The sequence below is a fragment of the Papilio machaon genome, chromosome 5 (assembly GCF_912999745.1).
Source record: "Papilio machaon chromosome 5, ilPapMach1.1, whole genome shotgun sequence".
NCBI lineage: Eukaryota > Metazoa > Arthropoda > Insecta > Lepidoptera > Papilionidae > Papilio > Papilio machaon.
Genome location: NC_059990.1, coordinates 7116551 through 7144377, shown reverse-complemented (window position 1 = coordinate 7144377; position 27827 = coordinate 7116551). Strand labels below are relative to the sequence as shown.

At 36.5% G+C, this 27827-nt stretch overlaps 1 protein-coding gene across 1 annotated transcript; it reads left to right on the top strand.

Moving 5' to 3' along the window:
* Positions 1 to 654: 654 nt before the first annotated feature.
* LOC106710616 lies at positions 655 to 27827 on the top strand. The gene is made up of 2 exons (XM_045678047.1): positions 655 to 11874; positions 16478 to 27827. The coding sequence occupies exons 1-2, from the start codon at positions 694 to 696 to the stop codon at positions 27701 to 27703; spliced, it is 22407 nt and encodes a 7468-aa protein (XP_045534003.1). The 5' UTR covers positions 655 to 693; the 3' UTR covers positions 27704 to 27827.

Genomic DNA, 27827 nt, shown 5'->3' with positions numbered 1-27827 from the left:
TTTTCTCAACGTCATTGATAAAGTACACCCGACTATTCAAATACAAAGACATATTTTGAAGATAACGTTACGAAGGCGCTTGTCGCAAATAATCAAAAACCTCTGTGCAAAAACTATCGTCGGCCCTGTTATTACTTTTGACAAAATAGACGATGTTTTAAACCGAGATTTTGGTATCAGAAGCCCACGGTAAGAAGTTGAACTACTCGTAATCGTTATACTCCCCAAGCATTATGTGTGAGTGTCGATGGCCGCATACGGCGGCGTCAGATAACGTTCGAAATAAAATACTACTGGGAGTTTGCTGTGGACATCTGTCAAATGTAAACTGAGAAAGGGGCGTACTCATTTAGATTTTTCTTTAGAGTTACAAAAGACAGACATTTGTTGATAATTACATTTTAGATAGACTGAAGAACTCGCGAAGGTAATATTTCTTCTTATGTTATTGACAAGCTTCAGCCATATATACCTATATATTTGTGTCTATAAGTAATAAACATACGATTAAATATAACGTGTAATTTAACTACACACGATAAGTTAATGAAGAACATCTGGTTTATATTGTAATATGAGATAGGGGCGTTTAACAAAAATAACGCCCCCTTTGTTAAATTTACTCATAATATCACATTATTCGCAGACCACAGTCAGTAGAAACTCTTATTGGGAGTGGTACGCGCGAGGAACATGTTGTGGATAGTGATACGGTTCTTGTTTATAATAAGTTTTTACAATGTGCTTATACAATGTGAAGTTCATCAAGAAAGACCTAAAATAAAAACATCTAATGGTGATCTAATTTTAGAACCAGCATTCAACAAAAACATATATTTACGACGCAATGGACCCAAGTCCTCAGTATACTTAGGTGGCTTGAATGTCCTTAATATTAATACTACTTCTGCTCCAGGATCATATCAACAAGCATCCGGCAGTGAATTCGAAAATGATCTTCAAGATATAAATGGCATATCTGAACGCTTACACAGACTCGAAAATCAAAATACGCCGTTGTCAGCCGACTTGCTTATTAACATAACGTTACTTTCAAGAAAAATAAATCGACTTAATAATAGAGTTTCCTTACTCAGGACACAAATGAGTAGAAGGGTTAACAATTGTGAGTCTAATCCATGTCGACACGGTGGAACTTGTCTAAACTTGGTAACAGGTTATCATTGTCTTTGTCCATCAAATTGGGAGGGACCAAAATGCGAAGACGATGTGAATGAATGCCGCAGCTTCGCCGGTACAGACTTGGGCTGCCAGAATGGTGCAACTTGTATTAATAGACCAGGATCTTACGAATGTCTTTGTAGAACAGGATGGTTTGGTCTTCATTGTACGAGGAAAGCTAAAGATTGCTCCGGCGGTGATTTCGAGATGTGTGGGCATGGTACTTGTTTAACTGTAACCTCCGGAGATGGCATCAAGTGCATCTGTGATCAAGGTTGGACGACGAATGGGACAGGAATTGCTTGCCTTACAGATGTTAATGAATGTGAACAAGGTGCCCGGTGTTCTGTAAATCCCAGAGTCGAATGCATAAACCTTCCAGGTTCTTTTCGATGCGGTAGTTGTCCACCAGGTTTTGAAGGTAATGGATATGTCTGCTACGACATCGACGAGTGCCTCACTTTACCTAATGGGGGTTGCAGTATTACTCCTTTCGTCACTTGTCATAATACAATTGGATCAAGAATTTGTGGTCCCTGTCCAATGGGATACCAGGGTGATGGCGTTACTTGCACCTGGAGAGGTTCCTGTAATATAAATAATGGTGGTTGCCATCCGTCTGCGCGTTGTGTCGAAAGCCGGTTCAGTTTCACTGGGACGATGGGACACTGCGTCTGTCCGGATGGAATGTATGGAGATGGTATCGGTGTTCATGGCTGCTACGTTCCAAACTCAGGTAATATAACTTTACAATGTAAAGACAATCCGTGTGGTGAGCATGGGTACTGTCATTCAGTTAGAACTGGCTATACATGCATATGCCAAAAAGGTTTCAACGGCGTGCACTGTGAAAATCCGGAAAATTTATGTCAAAGTAATCCTTGTCAAAATGGAGGTAGCTGCCGCTTAGACGAAAATTCACCTGGGGGTTTCAGGTGTGAGTGTACCGCTTTATATTCTGGAGATTTGTGCCAGTCACATGCAACTCTTTGTGGTGGTGTATTGAATCACGAAGAAGGTAGCATTATATATCCCCTAAGTAATGCTACCTACAGTCATAATGCTCGATGTGCATGGGTTATTCATACCATACCAGAAAAAGTTATAAATGTAACATTTAGTAAATTTAATTTAGAATCTAGTCCCGATTGTCTTTATGACTTCTTACAAATACATGATGGTAGAAGCTCAGCTAGTCAGTTAATTGGGAGATTTTGTGGTAGTCAATTCCCTAAAGGAGGAACTATCGTATCTAGTCATAATAATTTATATTTCTGGTTTCGTTCAGACCAAAGTATTGCTAAGGAAGGTTTTGCTTTACATTGGACTAGTGTAAACCCAGTATGTGGGGGTGAAATCGATGCCAGTACCCATGGTCATATTAGCTCACCGGGTTCACCCGGTAAATATCCACCGAATAGAGATTGCTACTGGCATCTAACCACTGCGATTGGGAAAAGAATACAATTACATTTTTTCGCTCTAGATATTGAATCACATGTTAACTGCAGTTTTGACTTTCTAGCCATATATGACGGCGGGCACATCAGAGATCCCCTTTTAGAAAAATATTGTAACTCAACTCAACCTGCTCCACTGCAATCAGCTGGTTCAGAACTTTTAATTCATTTCCATTCTGATGCTTATAATTCTGGTTTCGGTTTCCAAATTGCTTACGCCCCAGTTGAAGGTATACCAGGCTGTGGTGGATATTTTACTGGGGACAGAGGTGAGATAACGTCACCTACTTACAACGGTAAATATATCAGTAATTTAAAATGTGAATACAAAATTAAAATCAGTGAAGACACAAAAATTCGTATTAATTTTGTTACTTTTTCGCTAGAGAATTCGTTTCGCTGCAAGTATGATTATGTTAAGATTTATGATGGACCGTCTAGTGATTCTCGTTTCGTTGGTAAATTTTGTGGTACATCACATCCGAAATCATATACCTCATCATCAAATACGTTATTTATTATATTTAAATCTGATCATACAATGACTTCAGAAGGTTTCAAAATAACTTATGAATCTATTTGTCACAAACAATTATATGGAGATAGTGGCATCATAAAGTCGCCGGGATATCCATTCAGTTATCCGGAAAATAAAGTTTGTGAATATATAATAAATGCTGTACCAGGAAAAGCAATACAGTTAACATTCCAAGATTTCAATATAGAAAATAACAGTTACTCTGATTGCCAATACGATAATGTTGAAATTAGAGACGGGCCTGACATCAACTCTACATTACTTGGCAGATTTTGTGGGTCGGAACACTTACCTCCAGTTCAAACTTCAACATTTAACATTATGTATATACGATTTAAGTCCGATATGAGCATAACAGGTATTGGTTTTTATGCTAACTACACAACAATAGATACTGAATGTGGCGGAATTCACAGAGATACTACAGGGGTAATAAGTCACCCATCGGATGCAGACACGACATACAAAAATGATCAATCTTGTACTTGGATGGTAATTGCGCCTGAAGGAATGCATATTAAGCTTACGTGGGATAGATTCAGATTAGAAAATCAAATTAGACCATCGTGCACCAGTGACTTTGTAGAATTATATGAAGTAGATGATGACAATCAGCGCAGTTTACTTGGTCGTTATTGTGGTAATACAATACCACCCGCCCTCATTTCTTCTACTAATAGACTCATGATAAAATTTGAATCAGACAATAGCATCAAGGAAAGTGGTTTTGCTTTATCATATTCCTTTGTAGACGAAAGATCGCACTGTGGTGCATTCTTAGTAAAGTCTCATGGCTACATATACTCTCCCGGATGGCCACATGTATACGAGCCTAATCGCGACTGTATTTGGACAATTACTGTGCCTGTTGGGCAGCAAATTAAGCTAAATATATCCCAGTTTGACTTAGAACGTCCCATACGTGATAAGTGTGATCTTGGAGATTACTTAGAAATAAGAAATGGAGCGACAGAAAAAACTCCTTTAATAGGCAAATATTGTGGTAAATTCAAATCAAAACGTATTATATCGGCCGCGAATAGTTTGTATTTGCATTTCCATTCTGATTTTTATTTAACAGGTCGTGGCTTTAAAATTGAATGGGATGGCACCATAACAGGTTGCGGAGGCACACTCACGAGTGTTAACGGATCTATTTCTTCACCTAATTATCCTAATAATTACAACGAAAATGCAGAATGTTTTTACAGAATAGTCACAAGTGCCGGATCTCGAATCCGAATTTCCTTCACTGAATTAGATTTGGAGACGACTCGGCAATGCACGGACGACTACGTAGAAATATTCGATGGTAGAGATACAAGTGCCGTAAGTTTAGGTAAACACTGTGAAATGTCTAAAGCTTTAAGGAATATTGAAACGTCTGGTAACTATGCTTATATTAAATTTCGATCAGATTTTTATATAAGTAGCAAGGGCTTTTTGCTAAACTATAATACTATCTGTCAATGTAACCTTACAGGTAATTTCGGCGTCATTGAAAGTCCAGGCTATCCCAGTAATTATCCTCATTATGCCAATTGTCTATGGACTATCACAGTTCCAAGAGGAAATAAAATTAACGTGACGTTTACGCACTTTGACATATTTAAAACGAACCGAAATTTTGCCTGGAGGAGGCTAGACTTTTATGTAGTTCGTACACATGTAGATACATGCGATACAGATTTTGTACAAATAAGCGAAACAGATGGTACGTCCGTCACAGAAAAGCTTTGTGGGTCTACATTGCCTAAACAAATAAATGTTCAAAATAATATTCTTAATATAAAATTTAAATCAGGCGGTTATTTCACTAGAAGTGGTTTCCGCCTGGAGTGGGTAAAAGATGGATGCGGTGGTCATATTCAAAAGCTATTTGGTTCCTTGTCATTGGATAAGAGAATGACTGTTGCTGAAACTGAAATAAACTGCGAATGGATAATAGAAACTCCTCTAGGTACAAGCGCTACAATAACTTTCACAGACTTGTATATGTACGATAATAAAAATTGCACAGTGGACGCGATTGAGGTATACAATGGACAGAGTGTCGATGCGCCTCTCATAACAAAAATTTGCCATCGATATTTGGGACAAGTTGAAGGAAGTTCTAACGTTCTTTTAGTAAGATTTATTAAAAATTCTTCTCTAAGGAATGTATTTTTTAGATCTCATTTTGATTCTTTTAGATCTGGGTGCGGTGGTAAAATAATAGCACACTCCGGTATGATTTACTCAAAGAATTACCCCAAAAATTATGATGATAATTTAGATTGTATTTGGTCGCTAATAGTACCCAAGAACCACCGAATAAAATTAAATATGCTAGAATTTGATTTATATTCAGAAGACAATGAAGATTCGTCATCTTGTGGAGACAAGATTAATATATACGAAACAAGTAATATTTTGAACTCCAATTATACTTATCATGTTTGCCCCAAGACGAACATATCGGAAATTGTATCGCAATCCAACGAACTTAGCCTTCAATTTCTTACAAATGATTATGGCACTGCGAAAGGATTCAAGGCATCTTTTGAGATGATATGTGGTGCTCGTATTAAAGCCGCTTCTGACGGAGTAATTAATAATAATTTTTTACAAGAATCTAATGAAACTTGTACATGGACCTTGCTAGCTCCTACACCCAGTTTGAAAATTAAACTAACTATAACACATATGTCGATTCCTAAATATACATTAGATGGTACAAATACAAGTAGGTCGTGTCCAGCATCATTTCTGAGAATACTCGATGGTGACGGTGAGGATTCGCCTTTGATCGATGAATACTGTGGAAATAAAGTCCCTCCAATGATTGTAAGTCATGGTAGTGCAATGACCATACAACTTGGAAGTTACGTCGGTAAAATTGCAGGAAAATTTTCAGCCCACTATACGACTTTATCCTCGGCTTGTGGAGGAATATTAACCTCGGAGGAAGGTACTATCGCTTCGCCAAATTATCCCCTATCATATCCTCCTGATTCTGATTGTGAATGGATTTTAAGCACATCACCTGGTAATAAAGTATACATAACGTTTGAAGAGCTCAACTTAGAATATTCGGTAGGATGCAATGAAGATTATTTAGAAGTACGTGAAGATAATGGTGGCGGCAGACTAATAGGAGTTTTCTGTGGAAATGTTTTACCAACAAACACAACATCTGCAAGCAAACTATATATCAAATTTCATAGTGATAGTAAAGATTCAAGTCGCGGCTTCCTAATTCACTATGGATTTTTACATGGAAATAATATATTTGGATTGACAAGAGGTGAAATAACATCACCCTTGTATCCCAATATATACGAGGGCCGTGCTGAATATACATGGCGTATAACGGTAAAAAACCCTTCAACTATCGCTTTACAGATTGACAAGTTGGAAATTCATAACCAGGGGACAACGTGTCAAAATTACTTAGCTTTTTATGATGGTTATAATGAAGAAGCTCCGCTTCTAGAAGAGATATGTGGAATAATCACAAACCAAATTAAGTCTCTCAAAACAATTTCAGGTATGGTTTACATTAAATTGCATTTGGAAGAATCAAATATCGGTTCTCTTTTCCATTTACACTGGGAGCAAGCTGATAAAGATGAAGGAATTGAAATGGGTGATAAACCTAATTGTGGATTTAATCATACTGAAATTGTAGCCCCAGGACGTAGTGTCACTTTCACCTCGCCTAATTATCCTCTACCCTACGATAATGATTTACATTGCGTGTGGGTTTTCAAATCAACAGTCGGACGTCACTTATCATTATCCTTTCATGATTTCTCTTTAGAAGAGTCACCAAATTGTTTTGCAGACAAAGTAAACATATTTTCTTCAAATTCTCTTGATCAATGGACTCCTTTAAAAGAAAATGTTTGTGAAAATGAAGTAATAAAGGTGTCGATGAAAGCATCCACTTATCTGAAGGTTCAATTTAAAACAGATTCTTCGGTTACTCAAAAAGGTTTTTCAGCTAAGGTTTCATCAATGTGTGGAGGTGAACTTTTAAATTCTGGGGTGATAGAGCCGACTTGGATTGATATGCAAAACATATTTTCGCATATGATACAATGTGAATGGAAGCTGAAAGTGCGACCTGGGCGAAATATAAAAATTGTATTTGAAAATTTTAATATCACAAGTTCCGATTGCTCTTCATATGTTATTATACATAATGGCGAAACAAAAGATTCGCCTTTATTAGGTGATGGAAGATATTGCGGTTATGCACATGAAAAATTGAGTGACATGACTTCATCTAGTAATGCCATATTTATAAGTTCCGTAATACACGTTTCTAGGGATTCCTTTGGGACTTTTAAAAATTTTAAGATACGTTTTGAAGAATTAAATGTTGTGTGTGGTGTTACATCTTCGTTGGATATTGATCATCAATGGGAAGTCATATCTTCACCAAATTACCCTTCCGTACCTCCATCTTATACAGAGTGTATTTGGGTATTCATTGGTCCTCCGGGTGAAATTCTACGTATCGACTTTATTGAAAGATTTGACTTAGAAAAATCAGATTCTTGTGCTTCAGAATACATAGAGATTCGTGAGGGTTCTACAAGAATTTCTCCAGTGAAAGGTAGATATTGTGGTGATAAGCCTGGAACAATAAAAACGAGTAACAATATAATGTATATTAAGTATTCAACGCAATTATCAGAACCCAGAAATGGATTTAAAGCTAATATTTCTATAGATGTCTGCGGTGGTACCATTGTGGCAAGCGAAGGTACTTTGGTGTCACCGGGTTACCCACACATGCCTGTATTACCGTATGGTACAATTTGTAAATGGAACATCATTGGGCCTTCGGTATTTAGTTTAAAACTTCAACTGAAAGATTTTAATGTCCCTGACTCTGTAGAACCTTGTGCTACAAAACTTACCATTAGCGAAAATTCTATTCCAGTTAATAATACTGTTACTATATTAAAAGAATATTGTAACGACGACATAGAAGAATATTCAACACCTATTGAATCTTTTACTAATCAAGTTATAGTTGCATTATCTATTGGTAAGCCTAATGATTGGGATCAAATTTCTGATAACAGGGGATTTAAACTGACGTTTAGTTCCTGGAGGCCCACTTGCGGTGGCACTGTTACGACATCAGAAGGATTCCTAACTACACCAGGCTACCCCAGACTAACAACATTGAGGTTTTGTCAATGGAAAATTAAACTGCCTAATTCTAACAGACGTGTACGTCTAGAACTCTTAGATTTCGATTTGGAGAATCATCGCATAGGAATATATAATGATGTGCAATTCCAAACTCTGATTGAAAAAATACCTAGTAAAAATTATTCTGTAGCAGATAAAGTTTTCGAATCATCTGGAAGTACTTTAGGAATCTATGTGTGGTTAAAGCCGTTGGGAACAAAAACTCACCGATTCAAAGCTCAATTTACTTCAAATGATGAAGCAATGTGTGGAGGTAAATTAACTGGTAGCACGGGAGAATTGTTGGATCCCGATCTTCAACGTTCGTACTTATGCTCGTGGCATTACAGTTACGAAGATGTTGAAAATAACTTGAATTCTCAATATAATACCATGGTTATTCAAGCTATTGTTAATAATCCATCAATTAAAAAAAGTTGCCGCTTTTCCGAGCCTCGTTTAACTATAAAATCTATTATTATGGAAAACCTCTCACTCACTCGAACTATTTGTGGAGGAAATAAAGAAGAAACTTATAGACTTCCGTCAAACATCATGGATATTACAGCTGTGAGAAATAAGGACAAAGACTTGAATTTTCATCTGAAATGGAAGTTACAACCTTGTGGCGGTGTCGTCTACGTGAGCGAAGAAATAATAAATGTATTGAATTTAACAAGTAATTATAACGTTTCGATAGATTGTGCATGGGTACTTGTCGCACCTACAAATAGTAAGATTGAAATTAAATTAGAGGGTGAATTTCAATTGGAATGCTCCAACGAATTTATACAAATCAGCCAAGGTACTGGGCAGTTGACAACAATAATTGGTGACTATTGTAAAGATAGGATTCCACAAAATCCTTTAGTTACAGCTTATAAGTATACATTTGTGGAATATCATTCAAGTGCTAAGAATAACACTAAATTAAAATTAATTGTGAAAACTGCTACAAGTCAATGTGGAGGAATACTGACAAAACATGAACGTCAATTTTCATCGCCGAACTTTCCTAAAAATTATATGAAAAATCAAGAGTGCATCTGGGAAATAAAAGCAGAAATTGGTAATAGAGTATCTCTTCAGTTTATTGAACGTTTTGTAATTGAAGATACACCAAATTGTACGAAGGATGCGTTAATTATATATGACTGGAAGGATAACATGTATACTGAAGTTACAAAACTTTGTGGCCGGCGATTACCACCGGCGTATAACTCGACTTACAATCAAATGAAAGTTGTGTTCCGTACCGATTCTGAGATAAATCTGGATGGATTTAGAGCTCACTGGTCTTCTATTTGTGGCGGTCTTTATGAAGCCACCGAAAAGGAACAAATACTCTACAGTCCAGGCTATAATAACGGATACTTGCCTTCTTTGAGATGCGAATACCGATTTTCAGCAACAGGCAATAGGATTGAATTGAAATTTTTAACATTTGATATCGAAGGTACGTATCCACTATGTGAATATGACAACGTTACTTTGACAGCGCACAGTAAGTACGACTATGTTTACCAGGTATACTGTGGACAAGAACTTCCGCCTCCCTTAAAAAATGTTGACGAAGTCCAAATGGTTTTGAGTACTGATAGATATAGCAGTAGAAAGGGATTTAAATTGTCTTATTCTATTTTTACTTGTGGAGGCAAAGTTAGTAATAATAGTCATGTTATTAAATTTGACAAATATGAACAAGATTTAAATTGTACATGGATTATCCAAGCTCCTGTTAATAAAATTGTCGTATTAAGATTTGATTACATCGATCTAGAGAGTAATCCCGATTGCTACAACGATTACATTGCAGTTTATAACGGATTGAGTATCGATAACAATAAACGACTTGCATTGATATGTGGACATGTTAACTCGAGTACAATAATTAAGAGCAGCGGAAATGAAGTTCTTTTACAATTCGTAACCGACAGCAGCGTTACATATACAGGCTTTCAAGTTGAAATTATTTTCAGTTACTCGGAATCTGCTGGGTGTGGGGGGCAAATTGATTTAAATCCTACATCAAGTCATACCTTAAAATCACCTCTTATAGGAAACAGTTTTGTATATGAAAATTATTTAGATTGTACATGGAATATAAAAGCTCCGCATGATTATGTCGTTAATGTGGAATTTATATCTTTCCACGTATCTTCCTGCTATAATGTTAATCAGACGGCTCTAGGAATCAGCACGTGTAACTGTGATTTCGTTGAGTTCAGGGACGGAATAAACCCAAACAGTATAATTATAGGCACGTATTGTGGTCATACTTTACCACCACAAATACATTCAACTTACGAATATATGTCTGTTCGTCTTGCCACAGACGGAGAACTTGCTAGTTCAGGTTTTGAAGCTGTATTATCAGCAAAAGAATCGCTTTGTGGCCAAAGTGTATTTACAGTTACAAATAACGTTCAAACGTTGAAATCACCACGTTACGATTCTGGTTTTGTTCCACGTGACTTACATTGCTCGTATCGTTTAAGCGCTGAAAGATACACTACAGTACGTCTATCAATAAAGAATTTAGATTTGCAATCGGGTTCTACGGATACAAATGAATGTAATAACGATTATTTGTTAATAACAAGCAACCCTTACCCCTTTAATAATACATCTATAGGAAGGGAATTTATTCTGAGTCCACAAGTTAATTCCTTTTTTGATGTTTCAAGTTTTTATGAACAAACTTTTCCTAGTAGTTCGGTATTTTGTGGAGTAAAAAAATCCATTGATTTATATGTAAACGGTGAAATTTTAATATATTTAAAAACAACATCGGAATCAAGCAGAAGTTATAGAGGGTTTGAAATAGAATTTATTAATTCCGGTTTCTGTGGAAGAAATTACACCGATTCACAAGGCAGGATAAAGTCTACGTATCCAACGACAGAGGAGTCTAAAGATTGCTATACGCTCATCACGGCTCCTGAACATCACACAGTTGCTCTTTACTTTTTCTTTATTTCTCCGGACTATGATAATGAAAAGGTATATCTTGATATATTTGATGGCAATAGTACAACTAGTCCACTTTTAATTAGGTTCGCAAAGGAAGTCGTAGGTAACTCTGCAGTTTTTTCAACGGGCAGGAGCTTATTATTACATAATCACGGCGGAGATAACAATAGAATGTTAACATTCGATTCGAACTATGTTGCTACTGACAAAGGCCGCGGGTGCGGTGGCAAGCTGAATAATGTGGTAGGGATAGTTATGAGCCCTTTATATCCGGAAGTTTACCGACAGAAAAGTACATGTGAATGGGAGTTGGAAACTCCACATGGAACTCGTGTGATGGTCCATTTTGAAGTATTCGATCTGGGTGTTGTATGCGATCAAAACTATCTTCAACTAGTAAATAGAGACGGGAACACGATATCTACTTTTTGTTCTGAAACCCCCGCAGATTATACAAGCGTAGATAATTACGTTAAAATTATATTTACAACAACTATGAATAACGGTGGAACTGGTTGGGTTGCAGACTTTGTTGCCATTGCCTAATTCTAATTGGCATATTATATCTAGTTGCTAAAGTTTTCAACCTAATTTTCTTACTTATAAGTAGTTTTATAATAATAGGTAGTAGTAAGTTTTTTTTTACTTTAGCTATTAATTATATAATAAAAACCAATGAAATCGAAATATTGAAATGTGTGTCTTGATGTATCATATTATGTATTTGTACCGTTTAAAAACATGTCAATTTAAAACATAAGTATTTAAGACATTATAACTTCTATAATTCATACAACACTAACAATGTAAATATTTTATCAAGAGTGTTAAGTAAATAAATAAAATAATGAATGTAATTTTATATGTGGTTTTAATTTAAAGTTTTCAATCATTTAAAAACAGTAAAACAACCAACCATCAACACCAACATCTGTTGCACGAAATGTCGAGTTCGACCAGTGATATACCACGATCACACAAATAACAGGCGTGAAGTGGAAGCATTTCGCGTTTCGTCTCATGAGAGTGCGTACCACTGGCCTAATTTTACTCCTCTTTCCCTAACCCTTAAGGTCGTAGCACACTTAAACGACTCAGCCCATATTTGATTTATACTCTTTTTGCCGGGTGGGAGCAGAGTCGTGTAAGTGTGCTACGACCTTTATAAGCAAATGATGGGAAGGGGAAGTTGATATTGCGGAGTAGGGGACGCATAAGAATGGAAAATATTTTTCTTTATTTTTATGTCTGAACTATCATGTATCATGGATGCGGGTGGCACAGGACCGATCATCGTGGCGATCTTTGGGGGAACATCGTGGCAATCTTTGGGGGACACATAACAAGTAGCCAATAGTCATCAAGATCCGTTTAGCCGTTCCGTAGATCAAACAATCATCCATCCATCTAAACATTCGCATTTATAATATTAGTAAGATTTAATGGGTTATGTAGTTATGGTGAAAAAAAATAATAATAATCGCAAAACAAATCTTAGGCCCTATTGAATTATATTAGCAATAAGTTGATGGAGTTTATCGAGCATGTAGGTAGTCGTCTTACCAATTAACAGCAAAGAGGTCCGTTGTTAGTGGAACACGTCAACTTAATCCCCTGTCCACTTAGAATACTCGATCCCTTTGCCGTCCGTTCCTCTCAGCTATTATGCCATACGAAGCTACTGCTTGGTAAGTGATACATGATAAGTATCCTGTATCCTTAGTGATATGCTTAAGCTGTAGAAATAATACATCTATTCCGAGATTGCACGGCCAAGGTTGCAGGAGTGCTTGCGCAGTTTAATTATTGTAACACCGAATCTTCTGACAGTTTTTGATGACGGTCATACATTCAAAAATATTAGGCTCAATGTGTAAAGTCAATTTTGATTTGTTAGCATCTGGACAAAGGCCTATAAACACGCTGTTCTTTGCTTTCTGCGTTAAAATATCTTACACCATCTATGTAGTTAGGCTTCGGCGGCGTCCCGTCAGGATGCGTACGCGCGTGTTACTCGTTTTATGGCTCGTGGGTCACTGCCGGTGCGGGGAATTGAGACGGGCGCGCAGTCGGGCGGATTGTCGGGAGTCGGGACGTCCCCGGAGCGCGTCCAATCCGAGAGGTAGCGTGATTTGAACGCGGAGCTATAATAACAAATTTTTAAAAAGTTATTAATTTTATAGTAATTAAATTCTTTCCGCAATTTACAGCTATTCATATTTGCTAACAATTTTATTGTAGGAGTGTAATATCTTTCTGCTATTGTTATTTTCTGAATCTTTTAATAGAAGTTTTTATCTTACTGACATGTAAGGGGGTAAACAACGGAAGACCAAGTATTTTTCGAGTGTCACATTCTGATGCAATTGACATTTAAATATCTAGTTGGACAACTCTACAAGGCAATGTGTTCTTAGCATGAAGACATTGACATAATCTGCGTAGGCTGTATTGTATTATTTTGTAACATGTGTTCTCACTTTAAAGCAGGAAGTAACAACTCTATAAAGATAGATGTATTTTATAAGCGTAAGGTTACGCCCCATTGACAAATATAAGCATTTACAATGTAATTAAAAACGATTTTGGTTATTTTACTTTCAGTCGCGTATAGAGAGTCCGTGGCTCAAGGGTTAAACATTTGACTTGTAATCTGCAGGTCCTGGGTCCGAATCCCGCCATGTACCAATGTGTTTTTCGAATTTAGATTTACATCACATCTGTGCGACTTTCTTACGGTGATTGAAAACATCGTGATGCAACCTGTACATACATATTTGCGAAGGTAGGCTCCGAACCCTTCAGTGGGGACGTATAGTGGGCTGATGCTAATGATGAACCTTCTGTCTGCCCAAACGTACAAAAAACAATTGTGTCGATGACCCTAACTAAACTTCATATAAAGAGAAGCACAAAACAAGTCTTACAATATAATGTGTCATATAATGCGCCACGGCGACATCCCCAATATTCATTTAAATATGCAATAAATAAAACGCTTGTCATGCAATAAATCTTCGCCCCCGTGCAACTTGCCCAGAAAACTACTATGGCTGTTGTCTCGACTTGACTTCAATGCTGATAATAATAAAGAGCTTGCTTCTAAAATACCTTTGATTTATGTAGCTTCAAAAATATCCGTCCTGGAATGTTTGTTTCTAAATTAGAGACTTTTTCTCCAAGAACTTTTTAAAACTTCAAAATTAATTCCATAGACAAGCTTTTTGGAATTAATGACTTTCTAAGATTAGCCTTTAGTATCTGTAATACAATTAAGAACCCATACTGAAAATACTTTATTCCGTTGTTAAATACTTATAACAATAATATTTAGAAATTTACATTACAAAATGCATCAAACTATAATAACTACAACATCCCGTTGTTCACTACTCCGGTGCGATTCACTGTTACTACTTACATTTTTACTTTACAAAAAATGGCAAAGGTGTTCGTGGCTAGTATGCCACCTCTCTGGCAGAATGTTTGTGTTCTGCACTGAACAATTTCGATTAGATGAAAAGGCAAGATTAACAAGAAAGCACATTATATGCATGCATACATGAAAGCATATTGTAACGAACAAGAATCAGTGCAGTTTGTCAAGTGTCGATGTTATTAATGAAATTTAGTTTAATAACTGTAAAATTTTTTAAAAAATTCATTATACAAATAGGTATATCGTTACTAATGACAGTAAAGAATTATCAAGTAGGGGAATTTTGTTACATAATTGGGATTGTTATAGATTGGAAATCATTATTTTATACTCATTATTTTAAACAAAAAATTAACTCTATTGCTTGGTAGAAGTCGAAATCAGGAACTATCAGAGGACCTAGCCCGAATACTGGTGTAAACGTTTTTTTAACGTCATTGATAAAGTACACCCGATTATTCTCATACAAAGACATATTTTGACGATGACGTTACGAATGCGCTCATCGCAAATAATCAAAAACCTCTGTGTAAAACTTACCGTCGGCCCTGTTATTACCTTTTATTTATTTATTTTTTATAAGTGAAGGCGGCAAACGAGCAGCGGGAACAACAAGGTGTTCATCGACGCCCATGGACATCTGCAATACCAGAGGAATCGCGGATGCGTTGCCGGCCTTTTAGATGGTGATACGCTCGCTTCTTGAAGGAACCTAAGTCCTTTGACAAAATAGTAGATGTTTTAAACTGATATTTTGGTATCAGGAACCCACGGTTAATAGTTGAACTAATACTCTCTGAGTGTCTCTCTCTCATTATGTGTGAGTGTCATACCCATACGGCGTCAGATAACGTGCGAAATAAAATACTACTGGGAAAGTTTGTTGCAGATATCTGTCAAATGTAAACTAACAAAGGGGCGTAGTCAGATTTTTAGATTTTTCTTGACAGTTAAAAAAAACAAACATCATCATCATCAACCTGTCCTCATCCCTATGGAGGGTCGGCATAGTATGTACTACTCCTCCATACATCTCTATCAGCCGTCATATATGAATTTATCCCCTTCTTACGCATATCCTCTTTCACACAATCCATCCATACTTTCTTTGGTCTTCCTCTACCTTTATAGCCATCCACATTCAATCTCATTACTTTTTTGTTTATATGATTATCAACCCTCCGCATAACATGTCCAAACCACGCTAACCTTCTGCTCCTCAATTTCTCGATAACTGGCGCTACTTTCAAACTTCCTCTGATATGCACATTCTTAACTTTATCTTTTCTTGTCACACCACACATCCATCTTAGCATACGTATCTCAGCTACATGCAATCTTCTTTCATCCGAAACCTTGGTGGCCCAACATTCAGATCCGTACAATAAGACAGGTCTTAAAAAAAAACAAACATTTGTTGATAATTACAATTTAGGTAGACTGAAGAATTCACAATGGTCATATTTCTTCTTGTAATATTCACAAGCTTCATATATATGTCTATAAGTAATAAAAATAAGATTATATACGTGTAATTTAATTACACACGATAAGTTAATGTAGAACATCTGGTTTACGAAATATGATTTTTTATTTAATACTTGTAATATAAGATAGGGGCGTTTAACAAAAATAACGCCCCCCTTTGTTAAATTTACTCATAATGTACTGACATTTGCAGGCGACAGTCAGTAGAAACTCTTGTTGGGAGTGGTACGCGCGGGGAACATGTTGTGGATAGTGATATGCTTCTTGTTTATAATAAGTTTTTGCAATGTGCTTATACAATGTGAAGTTCATCAAGAAAGACCTAAAATAAAAACATCTAATGGTGATCTAATTTTAGAACCAGCATACAATAAAAACATATATTTACGACGCAACGGACCCAAGTCCACAGTATACTTAGGTGGCTTGAATGTCCTTAATATTAATACTACTTCTGCTCCAGAACCATATCAACAAGCAGCCGGCAGTGAATTCGAAAATGATCTTCAAGATATAAATCGCATATCTGAACGCTTGCACAGACTTGAAAATCAAAATACTCCGTTGTCAGCCGACTTACTTGTTAACATAACGTTACTTTCAAAAAAAATAAATCGACTTAATAATAGAGTTTCCTTACTCAGGACACAAATGAGTAGAAGGGTTAACAATTGTGAATCTAATCCATGTAGACACGGTGGAACTTGTCTAAACTTGGTAACAGGTTATCATTGTCTTTGTCCATCAAATTGGGAGGGACCAAAATGCGAAGACGATGTGAATGAATGCCGCAACTTCGCCGGTACAGACTTGGGCTGCCAGAATGGTGCAACTTGTATTAATAGACCAGGATCTTACGAATGTCTTTGTAGAACAGGATGGTTTGGTCTTCATTGTACGAGGAAAGCTAAAGATTGCTCCGGCGGTGATTTCGAGATGTGTGGGCATGGTACTTGTTTAACTGTAAACTCCGGAGATGGCATCAAGTGCATCTGTGATCAAGGTTGGACGACGAATGGGACAGGAATTGCTTGCCTTACAGATGTTAATGAATGTGAACAAGGTGCCCGGTGTTCTGTAAATCCCAGGGTCGAATGCATAAACCTTCCAGGTTCTTTTCGATGCGGTACTTGTCCACCAGGTTTTGAAGGTAATGGGTATGTCTGCTACGACATCGACGAGTGCCTCACTTTACCTAATGGGGGTTGCAGTATTACTCCTTTCGTCACTTGTCATAATACAATTGGATCAAGAATTTGTGGTCCCTGTCCAATGGGATACCAGGGTGATGGCGTTACTTGCACCTGGAGAGGTTCCTGTAGTATAAATAATGGTGGATGCCATCCGTCTGCGCGTTGTGTCGAAAGCCAGTTCAGTTTCACTGGGACGATGGGACACTGCGTCTGTCCGGATGGAATGTATGGAGATGGTATCGGTGTTCATGGCTGCTACGTTCCAAACTCAGGTAATATAACTCTACAATGTAAAGACAATCCGTGTGGTGAGCATGGGTACTGTCATTCAATTAGAACTGGCTATACATGCATATGCCAAAAAGGTTTCAACGGCGTGCACTGTGAAAATCCGGAAAATTTATGTCAAAGTAATCCTTGTCAAAATGGAGGTAGCTGCCGCTTAGACGAAAATTCACCTGGGGGTTTCAGGTGTGAGTGTACCGCTTTATATTCTGGAGACTTGTGCCAGTCACACGCAACTCTTTGTGGTGGTGTATTGAATCACGAAGAAGGTAGCATTATATATCCCCTAAGTAATGCTACCTACAGTCATAATGCTCGATGTGCATGGGTTATTCATACCATACCAGAAAAAGTTATAAATGTAACATTTAGTAAATTTAATTTAGAATCGAGTCCCGATTGTCTTTATGACTTCTTACAAATACATGATGGTAGAAGCTCAGCTAGTCAGTTAATTGGGAGATTTTGTGGTAGTCAATTCCCTAAAGGAGGAACTATCGTATCTAGTCATAATAATTTATATTTCTGGTTTCGTTCAGACCAAAGTATTGCTAAGGAAGGTTTTGCTTTACATTGGACCAGTGTAAACCCAGTATGCGGGGGTGAAATCGATGCCAGTACCCATGGTCATATTAGCTCACCGGGTTCACCAGGTAAATATCCACCGAATAGAGATTGCTACTGGCATCTAACTACTGCGATTGGGAAAAGAATACAATTACATTTTTTCGCTCTAGATATTGAATCACATGTTAACTGCAGTTTTGACTTTCTAGCCATATATGACGGCGGGCACATCAGAGATCCCCTTTTAGAAAAATATTGTAACTCAACTCAACCTGCTCCACTGCAATCAGCTGGTTCAGAACTTTTAATACATTTCCATTCTGATGCTTATAATTCTGGTTTCGGTTTCCAAATTGCTTACGCCCCAGTTGAAGGTATACCAGGCTGTGGTGGATATTTTACTGGGGACAGAGGTGAGATAACGTCACCTACTTACAACGGTAAATATATCAGTAATTTAAAATGTGAATACAAAATTAAAATCAGTGAAGACACAAAAATTCGTATTAATTTTGTTTCTTTTTCGCTAGAGAATTCGTTTCGCTGCAAGTATGATTATGTTAAGATTTATGATGGACCGTCTAGTGATTCTCGTTTCGTTGGTAAATTTTGTGGTACATCACATCCGAAATCATATACCTCATCATCAAATACGTTATTTATTATATTTAAATCTGATCATACAATGACTTCAGAAGGTTTCAAAATAACTTATGAATCTATTTGTCACAAACAATTATATGGAGATAGTGGCATCATAAAGTCGCCGGGATATCCATTCAGTTACCCGGAAAATAAAGTTTGTGAATATATAATTAATGCTGTACCAGGGAAAGCAATACAGTTAACATTCCAAGATTTCAATATAGAAAATAACAGTTACTCTGATTGCCAATACGATAATGTTGAAATTAGAGACGGGCCTGACATCAACTCTACATTACTTGGCAGATTTTGTGGGTCGGAACACTTACCTCCAGTTCAAACTTCAACATTTAACATTATGTATATACGATTTAAGTCCGATATGAGCATAACAGGTATCGGTTTTTATGCTAACTATACAACAATAGATACTGAATGTGGCGGAATTCACAGAGATACTACAGGGGTAATAAGTCACCCATCGGATGCAGACACGACTTACAAAAATGATCAATCTTGTACTTGGATGGTAATTGCGCCTGAAGGAATGCATATTAAGCTTACGTGGGATAGATTCAGATTAGAAAATCAAATTAGACCATCGTGCACCAGTGACTTTGTAGAATTATATGAAGTAGATGATGACAATCAGCGCAGTTTACTTGGTCGTTATTGTGGTAATACAATACCACCCGCCCTCATTTCTTCTACTAATAGACTCATGATAAAATTTGAATCAGACAATAGCATCAAGGAAAGTGGTTTTGCTTTATCATATTCCTTTGTAGACGAAAGATCGCACTGTGGTGCATTCTTAGTAAAGTCTCATGGCTACATATACTCTCCCGGATGGCCACATGTATACGAGCCTAATCGCGACTGTATTTGGACAATTACTGTGCCTGTTGGGCAGCAAATTAAGCTAAATATATCCCAGTTTGACTTAGAACGTCCCATACGTGATAAGTGTGATCTTGGAGATTACTTAGAAATAAGAAATGGAGCGACAGAAAAAACTCCTTTAATAGGCAAATATTGTGGTAAATTCAAATCAAAACGTATTATATCGGCCGCGAATAGTTTGTATTTGCATTTCCATTCTGATTTTTATTTAACAGGTCGTGGATTTAAAATTGAATGGGATGGCACCATAACAGGTTGCGGAGGCACACTCACGAGTGTTAACGGATCTATTTCTTCACCTAATTATCCTAATAATTACAACGAAAATGCAGAATGTTTTTACAGAATAGTCACAAGTGCCGGATCTCGAATCCGAATTTCCTTCACTGAATTAGATTTGGAGACGACTCGGCATTGCACGGACGACTACGTAGAAATATTCGATGGTAGAGATACAAGTGCCGTAAGTTTAGGTAAACACTGTGAAATGTCTAAAGCTTTAAGGAATATTGAAACGTCTGGTAACTATGCTTATATTAAATTTCGATCAGATTTTTATATAAGTAGCAAGGGCTTTTTGCTAAACTATAATACTATCTGTCAATGTAACCTTACAGGTAATTTCGGCGTCATTGAAAGTCCAGGCTATCCCAGTAATTATCCTCATTATGCCAATTGTCTATGGACTATCACAGTTCCAAGAGGAAATAAAATTAACGTGACGTTTACGCACTTTGACATATTTAAAACGAACCGAAATTTTGCCTGGAGGAGGCTAGACTTTTATGTAGTTCGTACACATGTAGATACATGCGATACAGATTTTGTACAAATAAGCGAAACAGATGGTACGTCCGTTACAGAAAAGCTTTGTGGGTCTACTTTGCCTAAACAAATAAGTGTTCAAAATAATATTCTTAATATAAAATTTAAATCAGGCGGTTATTTCACTAGAAGTGGTTTCCGCCTGGAGTGGGTAAAAGATGGATGCGGTGGTCATATTCAAAAGCTATTTGGTTCCTTGTCATTGGATAAGAGAATGACTGTTGCTGAAACTGAAATAAACTGCGAATGGATAATAGAAACTCCTCTAGGTACAAGCGCTACAATAACTTTCACAGACTTGTATATGTACGATAATAAAAATTGCACAGTGGACGCGATTGAGGTATACAATGGACAGAGTGTCGATGCGCCTCTCATAACAAAAATTTGCCATCGATATTTGGGACAAGTTGAAGGAAGTTCTAACGTTCTTTTAGTAAGATTTATTAAAAATTCTTCTCTAAGGAATGTATTTTTTAGATCTCATTTTGATTCTTTTAGATCTGGGTGCGGTGGTAAAATAATAGCACACTCCGGTATGATTTACTCAAAGAATTACCCGAAAAATTATGATGATAATTTAGATTGTATTTGGTCGCTAATAGTACCCAAGAACCACCGAATAAAATTAAATATGCTAGAATTTGATTTATATTCAGAAGACAATGAAGATTCGTCATCTTGTGGAGACAAGATTAATATATACGAAACAAGTAATATTTTGAACTCCAATTATACTTATCATGTTTGCCCCAAGACGAATATATCGGAAATTGTATCGCAATCCAACGAACTTAGCCTTCAATTTCTTACAAATGATTATGGCACTGCGAAAGGATTCAAGGCATCTTTTGAGATGATATGTGGTGCTCGTATTAAAGCCGCTTCTGACGGAGTAATTAATAATAATTTTTTACAAGAATCTAATGAAACTTGTACATGGACCATGCTAGCTCCTACACCCAGTTTGAAAATTAAACTAACTATAACACATATGTCGATTCCTAAATATACATTAGATGGTACAAATACAAGTAGGTCGTGTCCAGCATCATTTCTGAGAATACTCGACGGTGACGGTGAGGATTCGCCTTTGATCGACGAATACTGTGGAAGTAAAGTCCCTCCAATGATTGTAAGTCATGGTAGTGCAATGACCATACAACTTGGAAGTTACGTCGGTAAAATTGCAGGAAAATTTTCAGCCCACTATACGACTTTATCCTCGGCTTGTGGAGGAATATTAACCTCGGAAGAAGGTACTATCGCTTCGCCAAATTATCCCCTATCATATCCTCCTGAATCTGATTGTGAATGGATTTTAAGCACATCACCTGGTAATAAAGTATACATAACGTTTGAAGAACTCAACTTAGAATATTCGGAAGGATGCAATGAAGATTATTTAGAAGTACGTGAAGATAATGGTGGCGGCAGACTAATAGGAGTTTTCTGTGGAAATGTTTTACCAACAAACACAACATCTGCAAGTAAACTATATATCAAATTTCATAGTGATAGTAAAGATTCAAGTCGCGGCTTCCTAATTCACTATGGATTTTTACATGGAAATAATATATTTGGATTGACAAGAGGTGAAATAACATCACCATTGTATCCCAATATATACGAGGGCCGTGCTGAATATACATGGCGTATAACTGTAAAAAACCCCTCAACTATCGCTTTACAGATTGACAAGTTGGAAATTCATAACCAGGGGACAACGTGTCAAAATTACTTAGCTTTTTATGATGGTTATAATGAAGAAGCTCCGCTTCTAGAAGAGATGTGTGGAATAATCACAAACCAAATTAAGTCTCTCAAAACAATTTCAGGTATGGTTTACATTAAATTGCATTTGGAAGAATCAAATATCGGTTCTCTTTTCCATTTACACTGGGAGCAAGCTGATAAAGATGAAGGAATTGAAATGGGTGATAAACCTAATTGTGGATTTAATCATACTGAAATTGTAGCCCCAGGACGTAGTGTCACTTTCACCTCGCCTAATTATCCTCTACCCTACGATAATGATTTACATTGCGTGTGGGTTTTCAAATCAACAGCCGGACGTCATTTACTATTATCCTTTCAAGATTTCTCTTTAGAAGAGACATCAAATTGTTTTTCGGACAAAATAAACATATTTTCTTCGAATTCTTTAGATCAGTGGACACCTTTAAAAGAAAATGTTTGTGAAAATGAAGTAATAAAGGTGTCGATAAAAGCATCCACTTATCTGAAGGTTCAATTTAAAACAGATTCTTCTGTTACACAAAAAGGTTTTTCAGCTAAGGTTTCATCATTGTGTGGAGGTGAACTTTTAAATTCTGGGGTGATAGAACCTACTTGGTTTGATATGCAAAACATATTTTCGAATATGATGCGATGTGAATGGAAGCTGAAAGTGCGACCTGGTCGAAATGTTAAAATTGTATTTGAACATTTCAATATCACAAGTTCTGATTGCTCTTCATATGTTATTATACATAATGGCGAAACAAAAGATTCACCTTTATTAGGTGATGGAAGATATTGCGGTTATGCACATGAAAAATTGAGTGAACTAACTTCATCTACTAATGCCATATTTATAAGTTCCGTAATACACGTTTCTAGGGATTCCTTTGGGACTTTTAAAAATTTCAAGATACGTTTTGAAGAATTAAATAATGTGTGTGGTGTTACATCTTCATTGGATATTGATCATCAATGGGAAGTCATATCTTCACCAAATTACCCTTCCGTACCTCCATCTTATACAGAGTGTATTTGGGTATTCATTGGTAGTCCGGGTGAAATTCTACGTATAGACTTTATTGAAAGATTTGACTTAGAAAAATCAGATTCTTGTGCTTCAGAATTTGTAGAGATTCGTGAGGGTTCTACAAGAATTTCTCCAGTGAAAGGTAGATATTGTGGTGATAAGCCTGGAACAATAAAAACGAGTAACAATATAATGTATATTAAGTATTCAACGCAATTATCAGAACCCAGAAATGGATTTAAAGCTAATATTTCTATAGATGTCTGCGGTGGTACCATTGTGGCAAGCGAAGGTACTTTGGTGTCACCGGGTTACCCACACATGCCTGTATTACCGTATGGTACAATTTGTAAATGGAATATTATTGGGCCTTCGGTATTTAGTTTAAAACTTCAACTGAAAGATTTTAATATTCCTGACTCTATAGAACCTTGTGCTACAAAACTCACCATTAGCGAAAATTCTATTCCAGTTAATAATACTGTTACTATATTAAAAGAATATTGTAACGACGACATAGAAGAATATTCAACAACTATTGAATCTTTTACTAATCAAGTAATAGTCGCATTATCTATTGGTAAGCCTAATGATTGGGATCAAATTTCTGATAACAGGGGATTTAAACTGACGTTTAGTTCCTGGAGGCCCACTTGCGGTGGCACTGTTACGACATCAGAAGGATTCCTAACTACACCAGGCTACCCCAGACTAACAACATTGAGGTTTTGTCAATGGAAAATTAAACTGCCTAATTCTAACAGACGTGTACGTCTAGAACTCTTAGACTTTGATTTGGAGAATCATCGCATAGGAATATATAACGATGTGCAATTCCAAACTTTGATTGAAAAAATACCTAGTAAAAATTATTCTGTAGCAGATAAAGTTTTCGAATCATCTGGAAGTACTTTAGGAATCTATGTGTGGTTAAAGCCGTTGGGAACAAAAACTCACCGATTCCAAGCTCAATTTACTTCAAATGATGAAGCAATGTGTGGAGGTAAATTAACTGGTAGCACGGGAGAATTGTTAGATCCCGATCTTCAACGTTCGTACTTATGTTCGTGGCATTACAGTAACGAAGATGTTGAAAATAACTTGAATTCTCAATATAATACCATGGTTATTCAAGCTAATGTTAATACTCCATCTATTAAAAAAAGTTGCCGCATTTCAGATCCTCGCTTAACTATAAAATCCATTATTATGGAAAACCTCTCAATCACTCGAACTATTTGTGGAGAAAATAAAGAAGAAACTTATAGACTTCCGTCAAACATTATGGATCTTACAGCTGTGAGTAATAAGGACAAAGACTTGAATTTTCATCTTAAATGGAAGTTACAACCATGTGGCGGTGTCGTCTACGTGAGCGAAGAAATTATGAATGTATTGAATTTAACAAGTAATAATAACGTTTCGATAGATTGTGCATGGGTGCTTGTCGCACCTACAAATAGTAAGATTGAAATTAAATTAGAGGGTGAATTTCAATTGGAATGCTCCAACGAATTTATACAAATAAGCCAAGGTACTGGGCAGTTGACAACAATAATTGGTGATTATTGTAAAGATAGATTTCCACAAAATCCTTTAATTACATCTTATAAGTATACATTTGTGGAATATCATTCAAGTGCTAAGAATAACACTAAATTAAAATTAATTGTGAAAACTGCTACAAGTCAATGTGGAGGAATACTGACAAAACATGAACGTCAATTTTCATCGCCGAACTTTCCTAAAAATTATATGAAAAATCAAGAGTGCATCTGGGAAATAAAAGCAGAAATCGGTAATAGAGTATCTCTTCAGTTTATTGAACGTTTCGTAATTGAAGATACACCAAATTGTACTAAGGATGCGTTAATTATATATGACTGGAAGGATAACATGTATACTGAAGTTGCAAAACTTTGTGGCCGGCGATTACCACCGGCGTATAACTCGACTTACAATCAAATGAAAGTTGTGTTCCGTACCGACTCTGAGATAAATCTGGATGGATTTAGAGCTCGCTGGTCTTCTATTTGTGGCGGTATTTATGAAGCCACCGAAAAGGAACAAATACTCTACAGTCCAGACTATAATAACGGATACTTGCCTTCCTTGAGATGCGAATACCGATTTTCAGCAACAGGCAATAGGATTGAATTGAAATTTTTGACATTTGATATCGAAGGTACGTATCCACTATGTGAATATGACAACGTTACTTTGACAGCGCACAGTAAGTACGACTATATTGACCAGGTATACTGTGGACAAGAACTTCCGCCTCCCTTAAAAAATGTTGACGAAGTCCAAATGGTTTTGAGTACTGATAGATATAGCAGTAGAAAGGGATTTAAATTGTCTTATTCTATTTATACATGTGGAGGCAAAGTTAATAATAGTCATGTTATTAAATTTGACAAATATGAACGAGATTTAAATTGTACATGGATTATCCAAGCACCGGTTAATAAAATTGTCGTATTGAGATTTGATTACATAGGTGTAGAGAGTAACTCCGACTGCTACAGCGAATACATTGCAGTTTATAACGGATTGAGTATCGATAACAATCAAAGACTTGCATTGATGTGTGGATATGTTAACTCGAGTACAACAATTAATAGCAGCGGAAATGAAGCTCTTTTGCAATTGGTAACTGACATCAGCGCTGCATATACAGGCTTTCAAGTTGAAATTATTTTCAGTTACTCGGAATCTGTTGGGTGTGGGGGGCAAATTGATTTAAATCCTACATCGAGTCATACCTTAAAATCACCTCTTATAGGAAACAGTTTTGTATATGAAAATTATTTAGATTGTACATGGAATATAAAAGCTCCGCATGATTATGTCGTTAATGTTGAATTTATATCTTTCCACGTATCTTCCTGCTATAATGTTAATCAGACGGCTCTAGGAATCAGCACGTGTAACTGTGATTTCGTTGAGTTCAGGGACGGTATAAACCCAAACAGTATAATTATAGGCACGTATTGTGGTCATACTTTACCACCACAAATACATTCAACTTACGAATATATGTCCGTTCGTCTTGCCACAGACGGAGAACTTGCTAGTTCAGGTTTTGAAGCTGTATTATCAGCAAAAGAATCGCTTTGTGGCCAAAGTGTATTTACAGTTACAAATAACGTTCAAACTTTGAAATCACCACGTTACGATTCTGGTTTTGTTCCACGTGACTTATATTGCTCGTATCGTTTAAGCGCTGAAAGCTACAATATTGTACGTTTATCAATAAAGAATTTAGATTTGCAATCGGGTTCTACGGATACAAATGAATGTAATAACGATTATTTGTTAATAACAAGCAACCCTTACCCCTTTAAAAATACATCGATAGGAAGGGAATTTATTATGAATTCACGAATTAATTCCTTTTTTCATGTTTCTTTTTTTTATGAACAAACTTTACCTAGTAGTTCCGTGTTTTGTGGAATAAAAAAATCAATTGATTTATACGTATACGGTGAAATTTTAATATATTTAAAAACAACGTCAGAATCAAGCAGAAGTTATAGAGGGTTTGAAATAGAATTTATTAATTCCGGTTTCTGTGGAAGAAACTACACCGATTCACAAGGCAGGATAAAGTCTAGGTATCCAACGCCAGAAGATTCTACAGATTGCTATACGCTCATCACGGCTCCTGAACATCACACAGTTGCTCTTTACTTTTTGTTTATTACTCCTGAATATGATAATGAAAACGTATATCTTGATATATTTGATGGCAATAGTACAACAAGTCCACTTTTAGTTAGATTCGCAAAGGAAGCCGTACGGTACTCTGCAGTTTTTTCAACGGGCAAGAGCTTATTATTACATAATCATGGTGGAGATAACAAACGAATGTTAACTTTCGATTCGAATTATGTTGCTACTGACAAAGGCCGCGGGTGCGGTGGCAAGCTGAATAATGTGGTAGGGAGAGTAATGAGCCCTCTATATCCTGAAGTTTACCGACAGAAAAGTACATGTGAATGGGAGTTGGAAACTCCACATGGAACTCGTGTGATGGTTCATTTTGTAGTATTCGATCTGGGTGTTGTATGTGATCAAAACTATCTTCAACTAGTAAATAGAGACGGGAACACGATATTTACTTTTTGTTCCGAAACCCCCGCAGATTATACAAGCGTAGATAATTACGTTAAAATTATATTTACAACAACTTTGAATAACGGTGGAACTGGTTGGGTTGCAGACTTTGTTGCCATTGCCTAATTCTAATTGGTACGAGTGTATTATATTTGGTTGCTAAAGAGTTTTGGTGCTAAATTTAGGCTGAAAACAAAGATTTTTTTTACTTTAGCTATTAATTATATAATTAAAACCAACTAAATCGAGA